Source organism: Globicephala melas, chromosome 17 (genome assembly GCF_963455315.2).
Source record: "Globicephala melas chromosome 17, mGloMel1.2, whole genome shotgun sequence".
Classification (NCBI taxonomy): Eukaryota; Metazoa; Chordata; class Mammalia; order Artiodactyla; family Delphinidae; genus Globicephala; species Globicephala melas.
In genome coordinates this window covers 40,921,232-40,939,442 of record NC_083330.1, presented here as the reverse complement: position 1 = coordinate 40,939,442, position 18,211 = coordinate 40,921,232, and the positions used below count along the sequence as shown (strand labels likewise).

Here is an 18,211-nt window from a genome sequence, read left to right as displayed (position 1 = left end):
GTCAGTAAAAATGGTAGCAATCTAATATTACTTATACTGACTATAAATAATAATAACAGCTAAAATTCACTGAGAAGTTATTATGTGCCAGAAACTGAACTCATTTAATTATCATAATAAACCTATAGGTAGATGCTATTGTAACCCCATTATACATATGAAGAAACTGAGGCATAGCACACTTAAACAGGAATATAGCCAGTAAGTGAAAAAACCAAAAAAATAATAATAACCAAATAATAAATCTGGGGAGGGTTTGGAAACAAGGCATAACTCAAACACTAGTCACCAAGAATATACATGATACACATGATGGGAGTGCATATACTGGAGCAACTTATAATTGCTGTATTATTTAATTAAAACAAATATACATGTGAGGGCTCCCCTGGTGGCGCAGTGGTTGAGAGTCCGCCTGCCGATGCAGGGGACACGAGTTCGTGCCCCGGTCCGGGAAGGTTCCACATGCCGCGGAGCGGCTGGGCCCATGAGCCATGGCTGCTGAGCCTGTGCGTCCGGAGCCTGTGCTCCGCAACGGGAGAGGCCGCAACAGTGAGAGGCCCGCGTAACGCAAAATAAATAAATAAATATATATATATACATGTGACATTTCAACAATAACCACTAAAAGAATAGGAAGATAATGAATAAATTTCCAAATGGTGGAGGGAAAAATAGGAAGAGAGTGTAAGAAAAAACAATGAATCCAACAGAAAGCAAAAAAAAAAAGAAAAGGAGAAAAAAGAAACAAAAAAGGCAGCTTTAATAGAAAAAAGTTAGAAGGTTACTAAAATATAGGTAACCACAATAAAGAGAAGCAGAACAAACATATCCATTAACTGATATTGTGAGATTGAATATTTAAAAATCTAACTATATGCTGTTTACAACAGAATCAACTAAAACACAATGACCTAGATTAGTTGGAAGTAAAGGAATAGAAAAAGAGTAACCAAAAGAGAGGTAGTTATGATACAGTACTAATATAAGATAAAATAGACTTACAGGGAAAAAACATTAAGGATAAAGAAGGTGTTTAGACTCAACCAGGTAAAGCAACGAAGCTTCAAATTATACAAAGCTAATTAAGCTGATAGAAATTCAAGAAGAAATTTATAAAATCACAATCTAAGTGGGAGATTTTAATATACTGCTCTCAAAAACCGATAGAGCAACCAGATAAAGAAACTAGTAATGATATAGTAGTTTTAAACAGCACAATTAAGACATTTTCTCTAATGAAAGAATATGTAGAATGCTATTCCCAGAAAACGAGGCTACATATTCTTTGCAAGTCATAAGAACACATTTTAAAAAAACTGACCAAGTAATAAACCAAAATTTTGTCTCAACAAATACCAAAGAATCAGTATTACATAAACCATGTTTAACAACTACTACGCAGCAAAACTGGAACTCAGTAACTAATATTTTTGGAAACTTAAAGAAAGCTATAATAATTAAAGAGTCAAAGAAGAATCATAATGAAAATCCTAACATGTTTAGATTGGATGGCCATTAAGACACTATTTCAAAACTTGTGGAAAGTAGCTAAGCCATTGCTTAGTAAGAGATGTATGGCCTTAAATGTAAATGTTAGAAAATAAGAAATTCACCTGAAGAAGACAGAAGAAATAAATAAAACACAATAAGCCCACACATGGAAGAGAATAATACCATCTATGTAAATTCAAAATCACAAAAATGATATAATACTGCTTTTGGATAAATACCCTTACAGAACAATGTTACAACAATCAGAACACGGTTACAACTGCAAGGGGAGAAGGGGATAGATTGTGGAGAGGTACAAAACAGGTGTCAGCTGTATTGGTAATTTTTAACTTCTTTTAAACTAAGGACTGTTAACAAATATTTGACATTGTTAACATTTATGAGATTTGGGTGGAGGATTGTTAGTGTTTATTATTCTATGTCTGCTTCCAAATATTTGAATTATTTTTAAAAAAGGGGGGGCAAAGAAAAAAATTGAAGAGAAACATTAAGAAGAAGAAATAAAAGATTTTCTACTTTTGTAACTTGTAAGTAGCATCAGCCTTAGGCCCCTCATCTGTAAAAGGAATAATAGTAATTTCTACCTTCCAGACTCTGAGAACCGCATATCCAGCATGTAGCTCGGAGCTTGGAACAGCGTGCTCTAGAATGCTAAATGCTGTTATTATTTCATCCTAAAGTCAGGAAGCATCTCTTTTCATCTTCACACCATTCTAAGAAGACCTGGGTGAGAAATCATTTTTTTTTTTTTTTTGGTCCTCCTTCATTTAAGTCCTAAAGCAAGACTATTTACTGCTACTGTTGATTCTTAAAAAAAAAAAAAGAAAGAAATATTACACATTTGTAATTAGTAAAATGATGCTGTTATAAAACGTTGTAGGACTTTACTGAAGTTTTTTCTTACTCTAACCACTTTAAGGTTACCTTGTATCCCTACCTCCCAAATCACTTCTCCACCAAAGTGCTCCATTTGAATTCTAGGTCAGTGAGATGGTAACCATCAGTGGCAGCATTGCCACTACAGTTTTCTTCAACATCTGTGTCATGGATTTTTCATCTTTGCATCTTTGTCTGATAGATATGCATTTGCTTACATTGTATTTGATTCATGTAACAGTCCTGCAAACATATTGTCATCTATTTTACTGGTAAGGAACTAAGGCTCAGATAGGTCCAGTGACCTGCCAGACATAACAAGATATACCTCAGAGGGCTCTTTTGAGGATTAAAAAAGGTCATGTGAAGTAACTGGTGCATAGGAGATATTCCATATATATTGGCTCTCTTCTCTTTTCTCCCAGATGTTCAGTTAATGTTTGCTGATATATTGTTTAATTAATGTCTTATTATATTAAGTGAAAACATAAGGTGTTCTTTTGATATATGTTTTGCATTATTATCAAAAATCCCTACTTTAGGGCTTCCCTGGTGGTGCAGTGGTTGAGAGCCCGCCTACCGATGCAGGGGACACGGGTTCGTGCCCTGATCTGGGAGGATCCTACATGCCGCGGGGCGGCTGGGCCCGTGAGCCATGGCCGCTGAGCCTGCGCGTCCGGAGCCTGTGCTCCGCAACGGGAGAGGCCACAACAGTGAGAGGCCCGCGTACCGCAAAAAAAAAAAAAAAAAAAAAAAAAAAAAAATCCCTACTTTATAAGTTTAATCACTGTTTTTTGTAACAACGTAAAGTTCCAGAAAGGTAATAATTTGAAAATTCCTCTAATTCCTCATTTGTGGCTAAAAATGACATTCAAATGATTTCATCTAAAATTATTCAACTATAAAAGATGAACTCACACTTATATCTTTCACAAAAAAGTAATTCCAGTAGAAAGCACTTCATAACATCTTCCCTTGTTCTAATGTGCTGCTTGAAACAAGTGACTATGGGATGGCTAAGTGGATACATGGTCTATGGTGACGTGAACAGAAATACAGCCTTTGAAACACTTCCTGACTTATATTTTCCTATACACATTAACCAAGGCAATAACTCGGAATACTTTCAATTATATTTTAAATGTATTTCTTTTAAAAAATGCCATTATTACAGAGAAAGAACAATAATGCAAGCATCAGTGGTCATTGTGCTCAGTTTTCTATGCATGGGGATCCTCTGGGAATGCCTGGAAATTGTGGGGTTTTGACTATATTAAAAAACAGAAAAGACTTCTTGAGAGCTCAGTTACCAGGGTAAAATGTTAAGAGTAAGTACTAGATTTGATTCTTTGTTTTCTCTGCCTTGATTTTTTTCTATATTTCAAACAATTTACTTTGTAGTAAATTATGTTGCCCTCAACAGCTATTTCCTGTTTTCACTATTTTTTTCTTTAGGGATATTATAAGTCTTTGTAAATACAGCATTACTAGGTTAAGGACACTGGCAGAGAGAGAAAAGGGGACGAAAAAGATGAAGATCTCTCCATCCCCATATCTTGTGAGTGTTACTTTAATTCCACGTCACATTTTTGAAGCATCTATTAACTGCCCTTCTCTACAGCAATGAGGAGAGAATCAGCCTTATATATACTCTTTTTTTAATATATAAATTTATTTATTTATTTACTTATTTTTGGCTGCGTTGGGTCTTTGTTGCTGCACGCGGCCTTCTTTAGTTGCGGCGGGCGGGGGCTACTCTTCATTGCGGTGCACGGGCTTCTCATTGCGGTGGCTTCTCTTGTTGTGGAGCACGGGCTCTAGGCGCGTGGGCTTCAGTAGTTGTGGCACGTGAGCTCAGTAGTTGTGGCTCACAGGCTTTGTTGCTCCATGGCATGTGGGATCTTCCCGGACCAGGGATGGGACCCGTGTCCCCTGCATTGGCAGGCGGATTCTTAACCAATGCGCCACCAGGGAAGTCCCTATATACTCTTGAATGGTGGCTATACGGGGGTGATGGTTCTTGAGTCTGGCTCATCAGAACCAGCTACCGTTCTTTTATTATGAAGGCTTCTCTGCTTTAGGGATGGCCTTGACCAAGCCCAACTGTGCAAAGAGATACAGACATCAAGCCTTGAGAGACAAGGTCGATCCTGAGATTATACCCCCTGCTGGAATATTCACCCTTGTTGTTTTGGCAATTAACACCTAATAAAAGAGTTATTATTACTGATGATCTAGTGGGGACCAGACACTGCCTAAATTATTTCAAATCATCCTATAACAATTCAAGATAAATTGTTGCCATTGTAAGGAAGAGGAAACTGAGATTTAAAAGGTTAAATAGTTTGTACAACATAATACTAAGTAGCATAGAAGGATTTGAACCCAAGATACTCTAACATGGAGTGTATGCTATTCTACTATCCATGCTACCTCTCGTTTGCCTACAGGTTTTGAGTTATTTAGGGGTTAAGGAAGTAGGAGTTCATCGGTTAAAAAGTCCGTGAGATCTGAGTCACATGGTACAATCTGGAGATGCTGGTGACAAGCAAGAACATGGGCTGAGTTCATCACTGATGATTTCTCCAATATGAGGATGGCATTAGCAGGATTACAAATAAGTAATGTGACAATAGTCAACTTCACTTAATACTTTATTTAGCTTATCATTTCCGTCACACATCCAGTAGAAACTCTCCATTTCTAGAGCTTGCTTTTGGGGATGTTCACAGGGCTGGTGGTGCCTAAAAATGAACTAAACTAAATCCTTATCTCCCAGGACCATTGAAAAAATCCAGTTAACCATAAAGTTCCAGTCAGATGTTCACAATATATTTTCCTGTTTTTTTGTTTGCAGACCTTTGTTTCTCGGCACATTTACTGGAACAGAATTTATTCTAAGCTGAGCAGACCACAGCTCTTGCAAAAGGCAGCATTAGCATGATGCAGCGAAGTGTGTAGGCGAAGAACACAGCATCCTTGGAAACCCCGTCACTTCCTCTTTGGTATATTTAGCTGGCTTGTCAGCCACATGGCAAATAAAATTTGCTTAGTAACTCCAAAACTGTGGTTCTTCAGGCTCTGTATAGCTGGAATCTCCCCACTCCACTTTCCTGTGTCTCCATTCTATTCATCCCACTTCCTTACAAGTTAAATGGATAGCCCAGCCAGTATCTTTAGAAGAAGTCAATCTCATGCTTAAAATCTTCAACGGCTCCTACTGCCTATAGCACCAGCTCTGAAGTTCAGCTTCGTGTCCAATGCCCTTTACAAACTGACCCTCATCTGCTAAATTCTCACCACTCCTCACTCACCTATGGCTCTAGATTTACGAAAACATCCTCCACTCCTCAAATTATGTACCTTCATGAGCTCTAATCGTGTGCTTTCTTCTCCTGCTTCCCACCCATGTGAAGCTATTGATGCCTGACTGTGAGCTCTTTGATGGAATGATCTGCGTCTTACCCATTTTATTAGCCGGACATGAAGCAGGCGTTCAATATTTATTGTTGAAATAGGAGATCTCCTTGTGAGCCAAGTTGCACAGTACTGTGATGATACAGTTCTCATGAGGTAGCCTACATTTTCGAGGCAGCCCTGCTCTGGACTTATATGGATCCCATTCTTGAGTGGAAAGAAACCCACTGGGGCACTATGGATACCATTATTAAGTCTTTACATAGCCATTCTTCTCCAGGATAATTAGTAGCAACCTTTTTTTTTTTTGCTGTACGCGGGCCTCTCCCTGCGGTGGCCTCTCCTGTTGCGGAGCACAGGCTCCGGACGCGCAGGCTCAGCGGCCACGGCTCACGGGCCCAGCCGCTCCGCAGCACGTGGGATCTTCCCGGACCGGGGCACGAACCCGTGTCGCCTGCATCGGCAGGCGGACTCTCAACCACTGCGCCACCAGGGAAGCCCAGTAGTAGCAACTTTTAAGGCTTCCTTTTCCTTTACCAACACCACATTTCTTAACTTTCTAAGGCATATGGGCCAAATCAAAGCAGATGTCGGGGAGGAAGCTGAGCACGCTATGGACAGAGGGGCCCCTGAGACCCTTCCTCTGGCAACATTCATCCGCCCCCTCTCCAGATTCTGTCAGACAGGAAGGAATGAATCGCAAGGCTGAATGCCACTGGGCCTGGGTCTTGTCTCCTTTGACACAGAAATGGTATATTTTAACTACATGATAAAATAATAACAGCAATATTCATGTAGTTTAAGGCTTTGAAAGGACTACAGAATCTCCCCTACCACGTCCAAACTAAAAGGTAGAACACATTCTAAGTGATTCATTTGTAACAAGCCTTACTTTATCTCATGACATATTTGGAAGAACAATCTACACACAGTTTGTCTTTTTACACACACCACTGGAAATGTCTATGTTAGCTGAATGAGATATAAAGATGCAAAGTGTTTTAGTGAGACTTACAATGTGTTCAAACTTCAAGAAAAGGTCTCAGCAATTCCCAGCTGAAAAAATATGTATCTGCCACAGGTCTTAAGGTAAAGCCAGACACTTACCACTAGAGGAAATAACATATTTAAATAAAAAATGAGAAGATCATCCTCTAAAGACCATGAGAAGGAGCTAAAAATGCCCCCTGACTATAAACCTACTTTTAGGAGTTAGAAAAAAAGAGAAAAAGCAAGCAAATTCTTAGTTTCTAATTCTTCCATTGTTCTAGGTATTTGCATCACTAAATATAATTATAAAGAGTCAAGACCAAAATTTGTTCAGGAAAAAAAAGGCAAACAACCATCTACAAATTAAAATTCAAATTAATAAAAATAAAATTTAATGTTGGAGAAAACATTTTTTTCTAAGACTTGAAACAAGTTAATTTCTTGGACAGTTCCAGAAGCGGACATATTATTTCCTAAATGTATTGAGGTGATTTTAATAGGAAACCTTTCCCGGGGATGTAAGACTCCCTTCTTGTGTTCACAAAATAATTGTGGAGGAAGTGCATCCAAAAAGGGAGCAGGGAAGAGTTTGTGGAATGTTTTAAGATCAAAAGTCCTTCTAGAAAAAATAAATCCTACCAAATTCTAGTGCATTGGGGGCCACAGAAAAACCTGGCAGAGAGAGCCTTTAGTATATGTTAAACATTTCCAATAATACTACATTTATCTTAATAAAATAGGCTTAGATAGTGCAGAAATGAAGTTATTTGTTGGGTAAAGTTTGCACTTGGGTGGGTACAGATGCTCTTCAGGAATATTCTTATAATATAAGAATAATCTCCACCATGCCAGTTAAGGAACCATTACATGGCTCTATCTTGTCAATATTCTGGCAATCGCAAGAGCCCAAAGACAGCCTAGAAAATCTAGAATGAAAATAAATCCAAGGCCATTTGTACTCAGTTCCATGAAGTATACCTCAGCAAGCATTCTTGGATTCTTCCTCAATTCTGCCAACACCAGTAGTGCCCCAGAGCAATGTTTCCCAAAGCACACTTGAGTCATGGAATCACTTTCCCAACAAATGTTTTTTGATGAATAAAGAAATTACCAGGACATGGAAGCAACCTAAGTGTCCATCAACAGATGAATGGATAAAGAAGATGTGGCACATATATACAATGGAATATTACTCAGCCATAAAAAGAAACGAAATTGAGTTATTTGTAGTGAGGTGGATGGACCTAGAGTCTGTCATACAGAGTGAAGTTAAGTCAGAAAGAGAAAAACAAATACCGTATGCTAACACAGATATATGGAATCTAAGAAAAAAAAAAAAAAGGTCATGAAGTACCTAGGGGTAAGAAGGGAATAAAGACACAGACCTACTAGAGCATGGACTTGAGGATATGGGGAGGGGGAAGGGGAAGCTGGGACGAAGTGAGAGAGTGGCATGGACATATATACACTACCAAACGTAAAATAGATAGCTAGTGGGAAGCAGCCGCATAGCACAGGGAGATCAGCTAGGTGGTTTGTGACCACCTAGAGGGGTGGGATAGGGAGGGTGGGAGGGAGGGAGATGCAAGAGGGAAGAGATATGGGGACATATGTATATGTATAGCTGATTCACTTTGCTATAAAGCAGAAACTAACACACCACTGTAAAGCAATTATACTCCAATAAAGATGTTAAAAAAGAAAAAAAGAAATTACCAAGAGAGAGTTTCCCAAACTTATTGACCACAAGAGGAGGTCCTTTCTAATGGAACCTCCTTTCTAGATCTGGGCTAGTCCCAAGTTGGCTTCAGCCTCTATCTCTAGCTCTATCCGTTAGGTTTCTATTTCTTAGAAGTTTTTCATTTCCCTCACTCAGTTATTCTGGATTGGACTTCCTGAGACATTTCCAAGGGAGGCTTGACCAGGGCCTGGGAGAAGAAAACCCTCTTCCTGGATGGATCCCCACCTCTGACAGGGAACCCAGTGCATTAGAAATGGCTACATGAAGCTCTAACTACACCAAAGCCTTAGCACACATTTGGTTGTGTTGCCTGGTGTACTTCTGGGCATTGGTGACTCCTGCATGACTCTTCCTACTTCCTACCTCTGGCTCTGCAGTTCCTGTTAACAGAGTGTTTATGGCGATGGCAAGACCAAGAATTTTTTTTTTTGGCTTTTGAGAGTTTTTTCTTAATTACTAAAGTAACACATGCTTACTACACAAAAATCTAATATTATATATCAGGTAAAAAGAGTATCTCCTGCAATTCCGCGAACCCTCTCTTCCCCCTCAATCCCATGACTGTTACTGTCAACAGTTTTCTCCTCATTTTTAATAATACACAGGACTGGAAGCTCTATAATCTGCTGGGAATTCTTCATTGTGCCCCTTTTGCTTCAGGAAATTCTATTTATCTTTATAAAAGAAACCTCAAATATCACTTTTGTGAAGGCGCCCTGACCCAGCCAAGCCATGCTGGTCTCTCCCTTTACCAGGTGCCCGAAGTAATGTGCACATATTTCAATTAAAGAGCTTACAACAATTTCATTGCAAGTTTTGAATTAAATGTCTCTCCTACTTCTAAGACTTCAAGGACCAGTCTCATTCCTCTTTGTTACAAGGTATCTGGCAACTGACATGCAATCAGTACACAGTAAATATTTGTTGAGTGAATGAGTGAAGAAATATATAAATAAAATATTTTTCTAACACACAGACTTAAAGCTGTATAAAAATCACAGTCAAGATGCTCACGTTTAAATTTCTCTAAAAAGATGTTTCACACATATCCAACATTTCAACAACCAGGTAGTACTGTTAATTACTTTTCCCGTTTGTTTAGGCCTGAAAACTTAAAATTCTAACTTCATGGAAAATGGTAAAGTTGGAAGAATTTGGGGATGGATGGTGGTTTATAATTCAAGTGCCAAATGAACATTTTGAAGCATAAGATCTTTGGCCATTGGCTTTGTCCACTGACACCAGAACATTCCAGGAAATGACATTTCAAATAAACACTTTCAAGTCCAGTAAACCACAAACACAAAAAAGTATTCAATGGCATTTCACAGCAAATAGCCTTCTGTTGACAGTTACTCAGGAATGACTGGTTATATTTGCAAAGCACAAATATCTCTTCTGTTAGATTAACTGAATATGGTTTTAGCTGATGGCTTGGGCAAAAGAGTGAATCTATAAAAGTAGTGAAAGAAGTGAACAAAGGAGAAGAGACATGAAGGATGAATCTTCGAACAATATTTCTAAATATCAGAAAGTTCCACTGGACCAACACTTCCAATTAACAAGCCCCACTGAGGGACTTTGACATGCATTCTGCATGACATATTGTCCAAGGAGTAGCAGCCAGAAGGAATCTCACTTTTCTTGGAAAAAGAGATTGCCCATAGAGCTTTCATATTTTACCAACTAAACAGTTTGGGGTCAATGTAATTAAGTAATATAATTATGAACCCATTTCTTGGCCTCTAGCCCAAAGTGCTATTTCTTATTCAAGTATATCGTTAATTTTCATCTAGAAGGCATATGTGACACGTTAGACATAGTTCTTCATATTAAAAGACATACACAATCTACAAACAGAAATCCACAATCTAATTTTAATTTTAAAATTAAAGAGTAAGACTCCGTGGGTGCAATCATAGGATATGAGGTATAGCACGGATTCTAGGCCTTCAACTTAAGCAGGAAGTGGCCAGGAGAAATTCAGACTCTTGAAAATTTAATATGAAAGTGGAAAATGGTGAAGGGGTCAGTGGATTTCCATCATACAAGAGATAGTGACTTAAATAGTAAAGGGAAAGGATATTTAGGGATACAATAGCAGCTGGCCCTAGAGTTACATCAGTACAATTAACGTATTAAGTTAGGAGGCAAAGCTGGTGTGGGGTTTAAAAAAATATGGTACTGTCAGATCATGCTTATTAAATAATAAAAGTTAAAATTTATTGTGTATCTGGGTTGGGTTAGGCACTGTTTTAAGTATATTATGTGAATAGATTATTTAATTTTCAGAGCTACCTTATGAGATAGACCCACGCACTCTGGCTCCAGAGTGTTTTTTTAACAGTATGCCATGCTGCCTCTTAAAACCTACTCAAAAGAAATATTAGTCTTATTTTAGAGTTGAATTCATGTGTTTACATAGGTGTTCAGAAATCTATAGGAGAGTTAAGTCCTGAATTGAACGAGACTGATTACTAGCTATCAAAGGCAACTGAAGTCAGTATACTTTCAGAGCTGGAGAAAGATACTCAATTCACCTTTGCATGGTGTTTGACATTTATTCATGCAATTGAATTCAACTCAATTAACAGTGATTTAGGGTCCCATGCTGAGTACTAAAGAAGTAAGATTCAAAGCGTAGAGGAGACACAATTTTTATGCCAATCTAGAGCAGATAAAAATACTCTGGAAGCTAACAGTTGAACAGAGGTGAAGAAAACGAAGTCCAGAGAGTTCAAATGACCTGCCCGAGGCCAAAAAAGTAGTTTGTGGCACAGAGGGACCTAAAAATCTAATTGAGGTGGGTCTAGGTCTCTTTTTACACTCCACTCTGCCTCCTGTCAAGCTGGTTGGAACACCTGGGAATAAAATTAACTTCTAAAATAAATATCTGTGCCCGGTAAAGAGGAAACTGTTGGATATTTGCCTGCCTCGTCTCTAGAACCCACTTCATTCTGGAATGAAGTTAAGGACAGAGAGAACAGATAGCCAAGGGAATTTTTTTTTTAAGGTTAGAGGAGGAGAGCATTCACATATGGAGTCTCCCAGATCTCCTCTGAAAGAATGAGTGTTTTTCGATTTTATTTGCTGGGCAATTTATCTCTCTCAAACCTTACCCAATTCTAAAAGCAGACTTGACATTATATCTTTATTGATAACTATGTGTGTAGGTGCATATGTATGTCTTCAACTATGTTCTAAGGGTCTTAAGAACAGAGGACATACTTTAAACCTCTCTGTATGCCCAACTTTTACAAAATGCTTTCACATAGTAGCTGCTCAGTATGGTAATGATGCTAAAAGTATAAGTATATACAATGTAAGTTTTCCAATTAGTTTGTTTCATTTTTTAAAAAACGACCCTGTATTCAGGTCTCCTAGAAAATTTTTAATAGCTTCTTTTAGTGGGTCAATTTTACGTGCCACCCTTTCCGCCCACAACCTGCCGGAGACATTTGGCAATGTCTGGAGACATTTTTGGTTGTCACAGCTTAGGGGCTGGGGGAGAAAGGTGTTACTGACATCTAGTAGGTAGAGGTCAGGGATGCAGCTAAACATTCTACAATGTACGGGACCCACCTCACAACAAAGAATTATCCGGCCCCAAGTGTCAATAATGCCAAGGTTGAGAGACACCGGCCTCTTCAGAAGTTAAAAACATGCACAATCACCTTCTCATTTCTCCATTTTTAAAACACAAGTAAGACATAAAGCAAAATGATACACTAAATATTTGCCTCGACCAAGACAATGTCAGTAGTCTAGTTAAGATGAACAATTATTTAATGGGCTGATTTAGCATTAGAAGGGTTCATTAAAAGCCAGAGGAAATGCATGAATTTAAACACATGTGTACTTAAGTAAGCAATGGAACACCTTCACCAAAACGCATGTTCTGATCTTCACTACATCTGAAACCAAGGTTACTCCACAGTTACAATATAAAACGTTCTGCTGATGAGGTATTTTCAAAACCACCACTGGTTTGATTCAGACACGGAAGTCTCATTTCAGACTGTTTCATTATTTCTAACCTCGCTCAAAATCCACCTTTTGACCAGCACACAAAGAGGAAATGTATGTTTTTTGTTTGTAAATAGGGTCATCAAAATAAACTGTTTTCACAATTAGTCTTTCCTTTTGATGCCTGTCCCATGTCTAGGTTAACCTGGAAGGTCCAATTTTTCATCCTAGATTCCTTATTGTGGCCAAAAGCACCATTCCTTCAGGCCTACTTTGGCTCCTTGACTTCTATCATGGAAAGACGACTGCAGTAAGGCTATCCTAACAGCCTGATGATGTCTTTAAAGACAAACAAGGAAAAGGAAGTGGGGGAGCTGCTGATTTTTCTTTCCACTTGGTTATGGTTTCCTTACACAATCTCTAGCTGATGTGGTTGCATTTGCTACAGTTTTATTTGCTTGTTCATTTTCCCCCGTGGCTGATCGTATTTGATCCTTTGGCTGTCTGGTGGACACTTGAATAAGAATTTCTTTCTTTAAGGGGACAAATTAGTTTTTTTTCTGGGAATCAACTGACAAAAAACATACAGACCTCAGGAGGATCTTTAAACCTGGCATAATAACCAATCTGTTGAGCATTCTGTGTATTGAGTTAAACATGTCACCCCTGACACTCTCACACGTTGGTTAACGACTTACTAAATACTTACCAAGATCTTTAATAAGCGAGAGCGCTTCCCATGATATAAAGGCTCCTCCACCATCATCCATCGCACCCTGCCCAACATCCCAGCTGTCCAGATGTCCACTGACCAGTACAACCTAGAATAATAAAAAGAGAAAAAAAAAAACTGAGTAGAAATGACATCAAAGAAGAAGCAGTCATAGGCATTCCAAATATACAAATGAAACTTTTCTATTTTCTATTTTTACTTTTTAAAAGATGTGTGTCATTACCAGTGGAAAACTTGGTATAGCGGTGTAAGGTCATCTTAATAGTAATAAAACTTCTCACCTTGTACTTCTCTTTATTAATATAATTTTGAATACTAAAGAAAAATGGTTTATTACTGACAGATGTTTGACAACTTTATTATATGGCTTAAAACCTAAATGACATAAAAATGGAGCTCAAAACTTCAACCATATTCTCAACTGTCCCAAATTCTAGCAGACAAATAATAAACATGTGTTGAAATGAATTCTAATGAAAAAGTGAGAATAATTTATTTATTTTTAATTATTGTGCTTTGTGCATTATGAATCACTCTGGTGTTGAATAAATAAGTATGCTGGAGTTACAAACTAGAGTCTAATTAAACAGAAGAACCTTTAAGAAATATCTCAATTTATGTGTTAAATAAATCTGTTGATTATATTATAAATTTTACATCACCATAGGTTTAAATTTTTTCAAGAATCATTAGTAATTCTCTCCAGGAAAATATAAAAAATATTTCAGTGAAACTAAATTTTATGGACATATTTTATTTTATTTATTTATTTTTTGTTTTGTTTTAATTTTTATTTTTTTAACATCTTTATTGGAGTATAATTGCTTTACATTGTTGTTAGTTGCTGCTGTATAACAAAGTGAATCAGCTATACGTATACATATAGCCCCATATCCCCTCCCTCTTGCGTCTCCCTCCCACCCTCCCTATCCTACCCGTCTAGGTGGTCACAAAGCACCGAGCTGGTCTCCCTGTGCTATGCAGCTGCTTCCCACTAGCTATCTATTTGACATTTGGTAGTGTATATATGTCAATGCCACTCTCTCACTTCGTCTCAGCTTAACCTTTTCCCCTCCCCATGTATGGACATATTTTAAACAAGTTAAAAACCAAGTAAAATGATGCTGGGTTAATAGGATATCCACGTGGCAAGTATGTGTCTTGATCTCTAGATCATGTAGTATATGAATGTCAAGTCAGATGAATTACAAATTTAAATAAAGATATTAGAGGAAAGCATAGAACAACTTTGTCAACTTAGAGTAGGCAAAGATTTCTTAAACTGGACAAAAAAAGTGCAAACCATAAAAGAAAAAATAATAAATTGGGCTTTAAAAGTATTAGGAATATTTGTTCATCAAAAGACTCCATTACAGGAATGAAAAGGCAACCCACAGAGGAGAAAATATTTACCATACATATTTCAACAGAGGTCCCATATCCAGATTATATACAGAACTTCTATGAAACAGTAACAAAAAGAGAGTCAAATGATAAAAAAATGGGCAAAAAACTTGAACAGACAATTCACAAAAAAAGGATATATCAATACAAATTACTAATAATCATATTAAAAGTTGCCCAGGTTCATTATCATCAAGGAAATATAAAATAAACCACATTCAGTACATATCCACTGGAATAGCTAAAATGAAAAAGACAGAAAGTATTGGTGAGGAGGTGGAGCAACTGGAACTCTCATACATCAAGTGTGAGTATAAATACTTACAACCACTCTGGAAAACTGGCTTATCTACTAAATCTGAACATACACACACCCTAGGACCTAGCAATTCCACTCCCAGCTACACTCCAACAGGAAGGGATGCATATGAATGCTTTCACCAGAAGGGATGTACTAGAACGTTCAGAGAGTATTCATAATGACTCCCATCTCCCCCGCAAAGAAAACTACTCAAATGCCTGTCAACAGCAGAATGAATAGTGTGTTGTACTGATCAATGGAACGCTGTGTGGCAGTGTGAATGAACAGATACAATCAATACACAATAAATACACGAATCTCATAAACATAATGAAAAATGAAAGAAATAATACATCGTGTATAATCCCATTTATGTAAGATGGAAAAACAAGCAAAACAGGAGAGTGGTTACCCATGGTAAGGATGGGTAGTGACAGGACGAGGACACGAGTCGAGCTGCTGGGTGCTGGTCATGTCCTGTTTCCTGACCAGGTGCTGGTCACGTTCTTTTTTCTGGGTACTGGTTACACAGGTGCACTCAGTTGGTAAAAGTTCATCTTGTTATACGCTTAGGATTTGTGCATGTTCTCTGAGAATATTACACTTCAATAAAAAAGCTTAAAAAAACCAAGCTCAACAGATTGATCCTACATACAGCATACAGTAAATAAATAAACCGAAGTTGAACAAATCTTCTTGATGATTAACAGGAAAATGCCCCAGGACTTCGGGAAAGTAGGATTTTGGGTTTAAAATATCAGGGTGACCCCTTGCACTGCCTCGTTCCCTGAGCAGCTGCAGGATCTCCCACTGACTCTGTATATACAGGCAGACCCAGCTTACTACTTCATTGTAGTCATAAACAAGTACAATGCCCCAGACTAACAAATGGCCATGTAATGAACCCAAATGGATTGTTTCTAAGGAAAAAAAAACAAAAGAAAAAAATGTGTTGCAATAGCAGGAAATTCTGATTCAAAAAGTGGTGTAATCCCATGTGGGATGAACAAGCCAATTAGTCAACATTGTCACCAACCTCAGGACCATTTTCCCAATGAAGTTAAAGTTCCAATGGATAAAAAGTGTCAAAATCTGTTTTAATCAACTTTTTCTCAGATAACACATGAGTAATTAAATCAAGGCAGCTACTGTTTTAACCTTCAGACTTCCTTCAGAATAACTGAGGTTGTCTTACAATTATATTTCTTTATGTTTTCTGAAATATCTCTGTTCTCTAATCCAGAATTATTACTTAAACTAACAGTGAAAAGATGGAAATGGTTTGATGATAGGAAACTAAATGATATCCCATAGGATGAGGTCTTTGGCACAGTGATATGGAAGAGAGTTAGTTTTACTTTTTTTTTTTTTTTTTTACAAAACCAGAATATATTGGGGGTTACCATGGGATAGTAGTAATTTTAATATAAACTGATTTAAAGACTAGGTGATGACAAGAAGCTACTTCTAATTCAGTAGCATATTTAACGAACTTGAATTTTCCTAATCATAAAAGCTTCAACCTAAACCTCGAAAGTAGTAGCGCAGGAGGTCTCATTCAACAGGGTGTCTGGCTAGCATGCTTTAATGCAGCCTCACAAAGGATAACCCAGAAAAACATAACAAAGGGTCAGGCAGAGATGAACATTACTTGTAACATATTTGGATCTGATTTAAGCAAACAAAACAAAAACAGACAACTCAGAGACACAGTAAACTCCAGATTTATGAAAAAGGATCACGTTATAAAAGATAAGGGAATGCACCGGTTCTGCTGCCAGATGTGCAGCCCTTAGAGCAATAACATGGCCTAGAACCAACAGAGAAGGGGGGTGCCCCCTCATCTACCCTCCTTATGCGCTGCTCCCTGAGGCAGGCAGAGCACTGACCAATCCCCTGCCCTCCAGCTTCCATCTCACCACCATCTCTTCCAAATGTAGTAAAGAGTAAAAATTATTCAAACAACAGCAAGAGCCAGGAGCAGCCACAACAAAACAAATAGGAAGGCAGAAAGGGAACACCGATGCTCTGAAATACAGTTTGCTATTTGTGAGGCACACATTAGCCCTGACCACCAAAGGCTCAGGTCTTGGGGGTGGGGGGAACTTCTGCAGTAGGGCAGAGGTGCACTGGATGACAGCCTGCGAGGATGAAGAATCAGACTGGCAGCAGCACAGAAAAACCTGCAGGCCAGCTGTGGGTCTGAGAGCAAAGATACACTAAATCAAAGGTAGACAGAGAGCAGCCCGAGGACAAGCCCCCGCTTCGTTGTTATTGGGGCATATGGAGATACTGAAGGCAAACAGATTTGCTTGATTAAAAGATAAATAAGAACACAATCGAAACGGGACATATGAAAAATATCGCAGAACAAGGGAAAGAGAACAGCATCAGAAGAAGTACATTCTTATGAAAACAAGCTAATACAAGATCCTGGAGAAAATGTCATGGTCTTGGGCATTTATGCATGCATTTATTCAACAGCTTCTACTGAGTTTCTCTTATGTGCCAGAGATACAGGAATGGACAAAACAAGCAAATATTCTGCCTTAATGGAATTTATATTCTGGTGAGGGAGACAGGCAATAAATAAATATAATGTAATGATAGTTTTAAGTATTATGAAGAAAAACAAGGCAGAGGAAGGGAATAGAGAGGGTAGTGGCAGGGAGAGGAAAAATCAGTCAGCTTCCTCCTAAGGTGTACACAGCCACAGGAGAATTCTGCCCCTACCCTAACAATAAGAGAAATCTGGATAATCTAGAAAATCATAACTTTTTTAGGCCCATCAGAGATCTGAGATTGTAATTCAACCAGAGGAACTGAATTGCAGAGGATAACGTGCTCATCAAAGGAGCGGTGGGACACATGAACTGGCTGCCTTTAGCAGCGACAGGAGGGAGAGGCCACAGTCATAAAAGCAAGAATGGAGACAACTGAAATGTTAACAAATTCTTAAAGGGTTGAGTGTGTGTTAAGATGAGAGTTTAGAATCCCTGGGAACCTCCCACATAAGGGCTCTAGGTACCTATTTTCTAGATCTTTTCCACAAACTTCCATCATGGGTGCACAGGAAATAAAGAGCAGGGCAGAAGCCCTAAGAGAGCCCAACTTGTGGTGCAGGGATACATATGACTGGGCGCTGTCGGGAGCAGGCAGCAAATACACCTACTTCCGGGACGCTTCTCTCATACGAAGCCGAGGCTATCTCCCCCTGGGAGAGAGGCACAAAATTGCCCTGCAGGACAGTACTAGGCAAAGGCTGGCG

The 18,211-nt window shown here is 38.4% G+C and overlaps 1 protein-coding gene across 2 annotated transcripts in view; it reads right to left on the bottom strand.

The window, feature by feature from the left end:
• CPQ (carboxypeptidase Q) overlaps positions 1-18,211 on the bottom strand; it is a 465,142-nt gene that overhangs the window by 148,691 nt on the left and 298,240 nt on the right. For both annotated transcript variants that reach the window (XM_060287678.2, XM_060287677.2), the window contains exon 5: positions 13,215-13,326. In XM_060287678.2, coding sequence (XP_060143661.1) covers positions 13,215-13,326 — 112 coding nt within the window. The remainder of the gene's footprint in view (positions 1-13,214; positions 13,327-18,211) is intronic.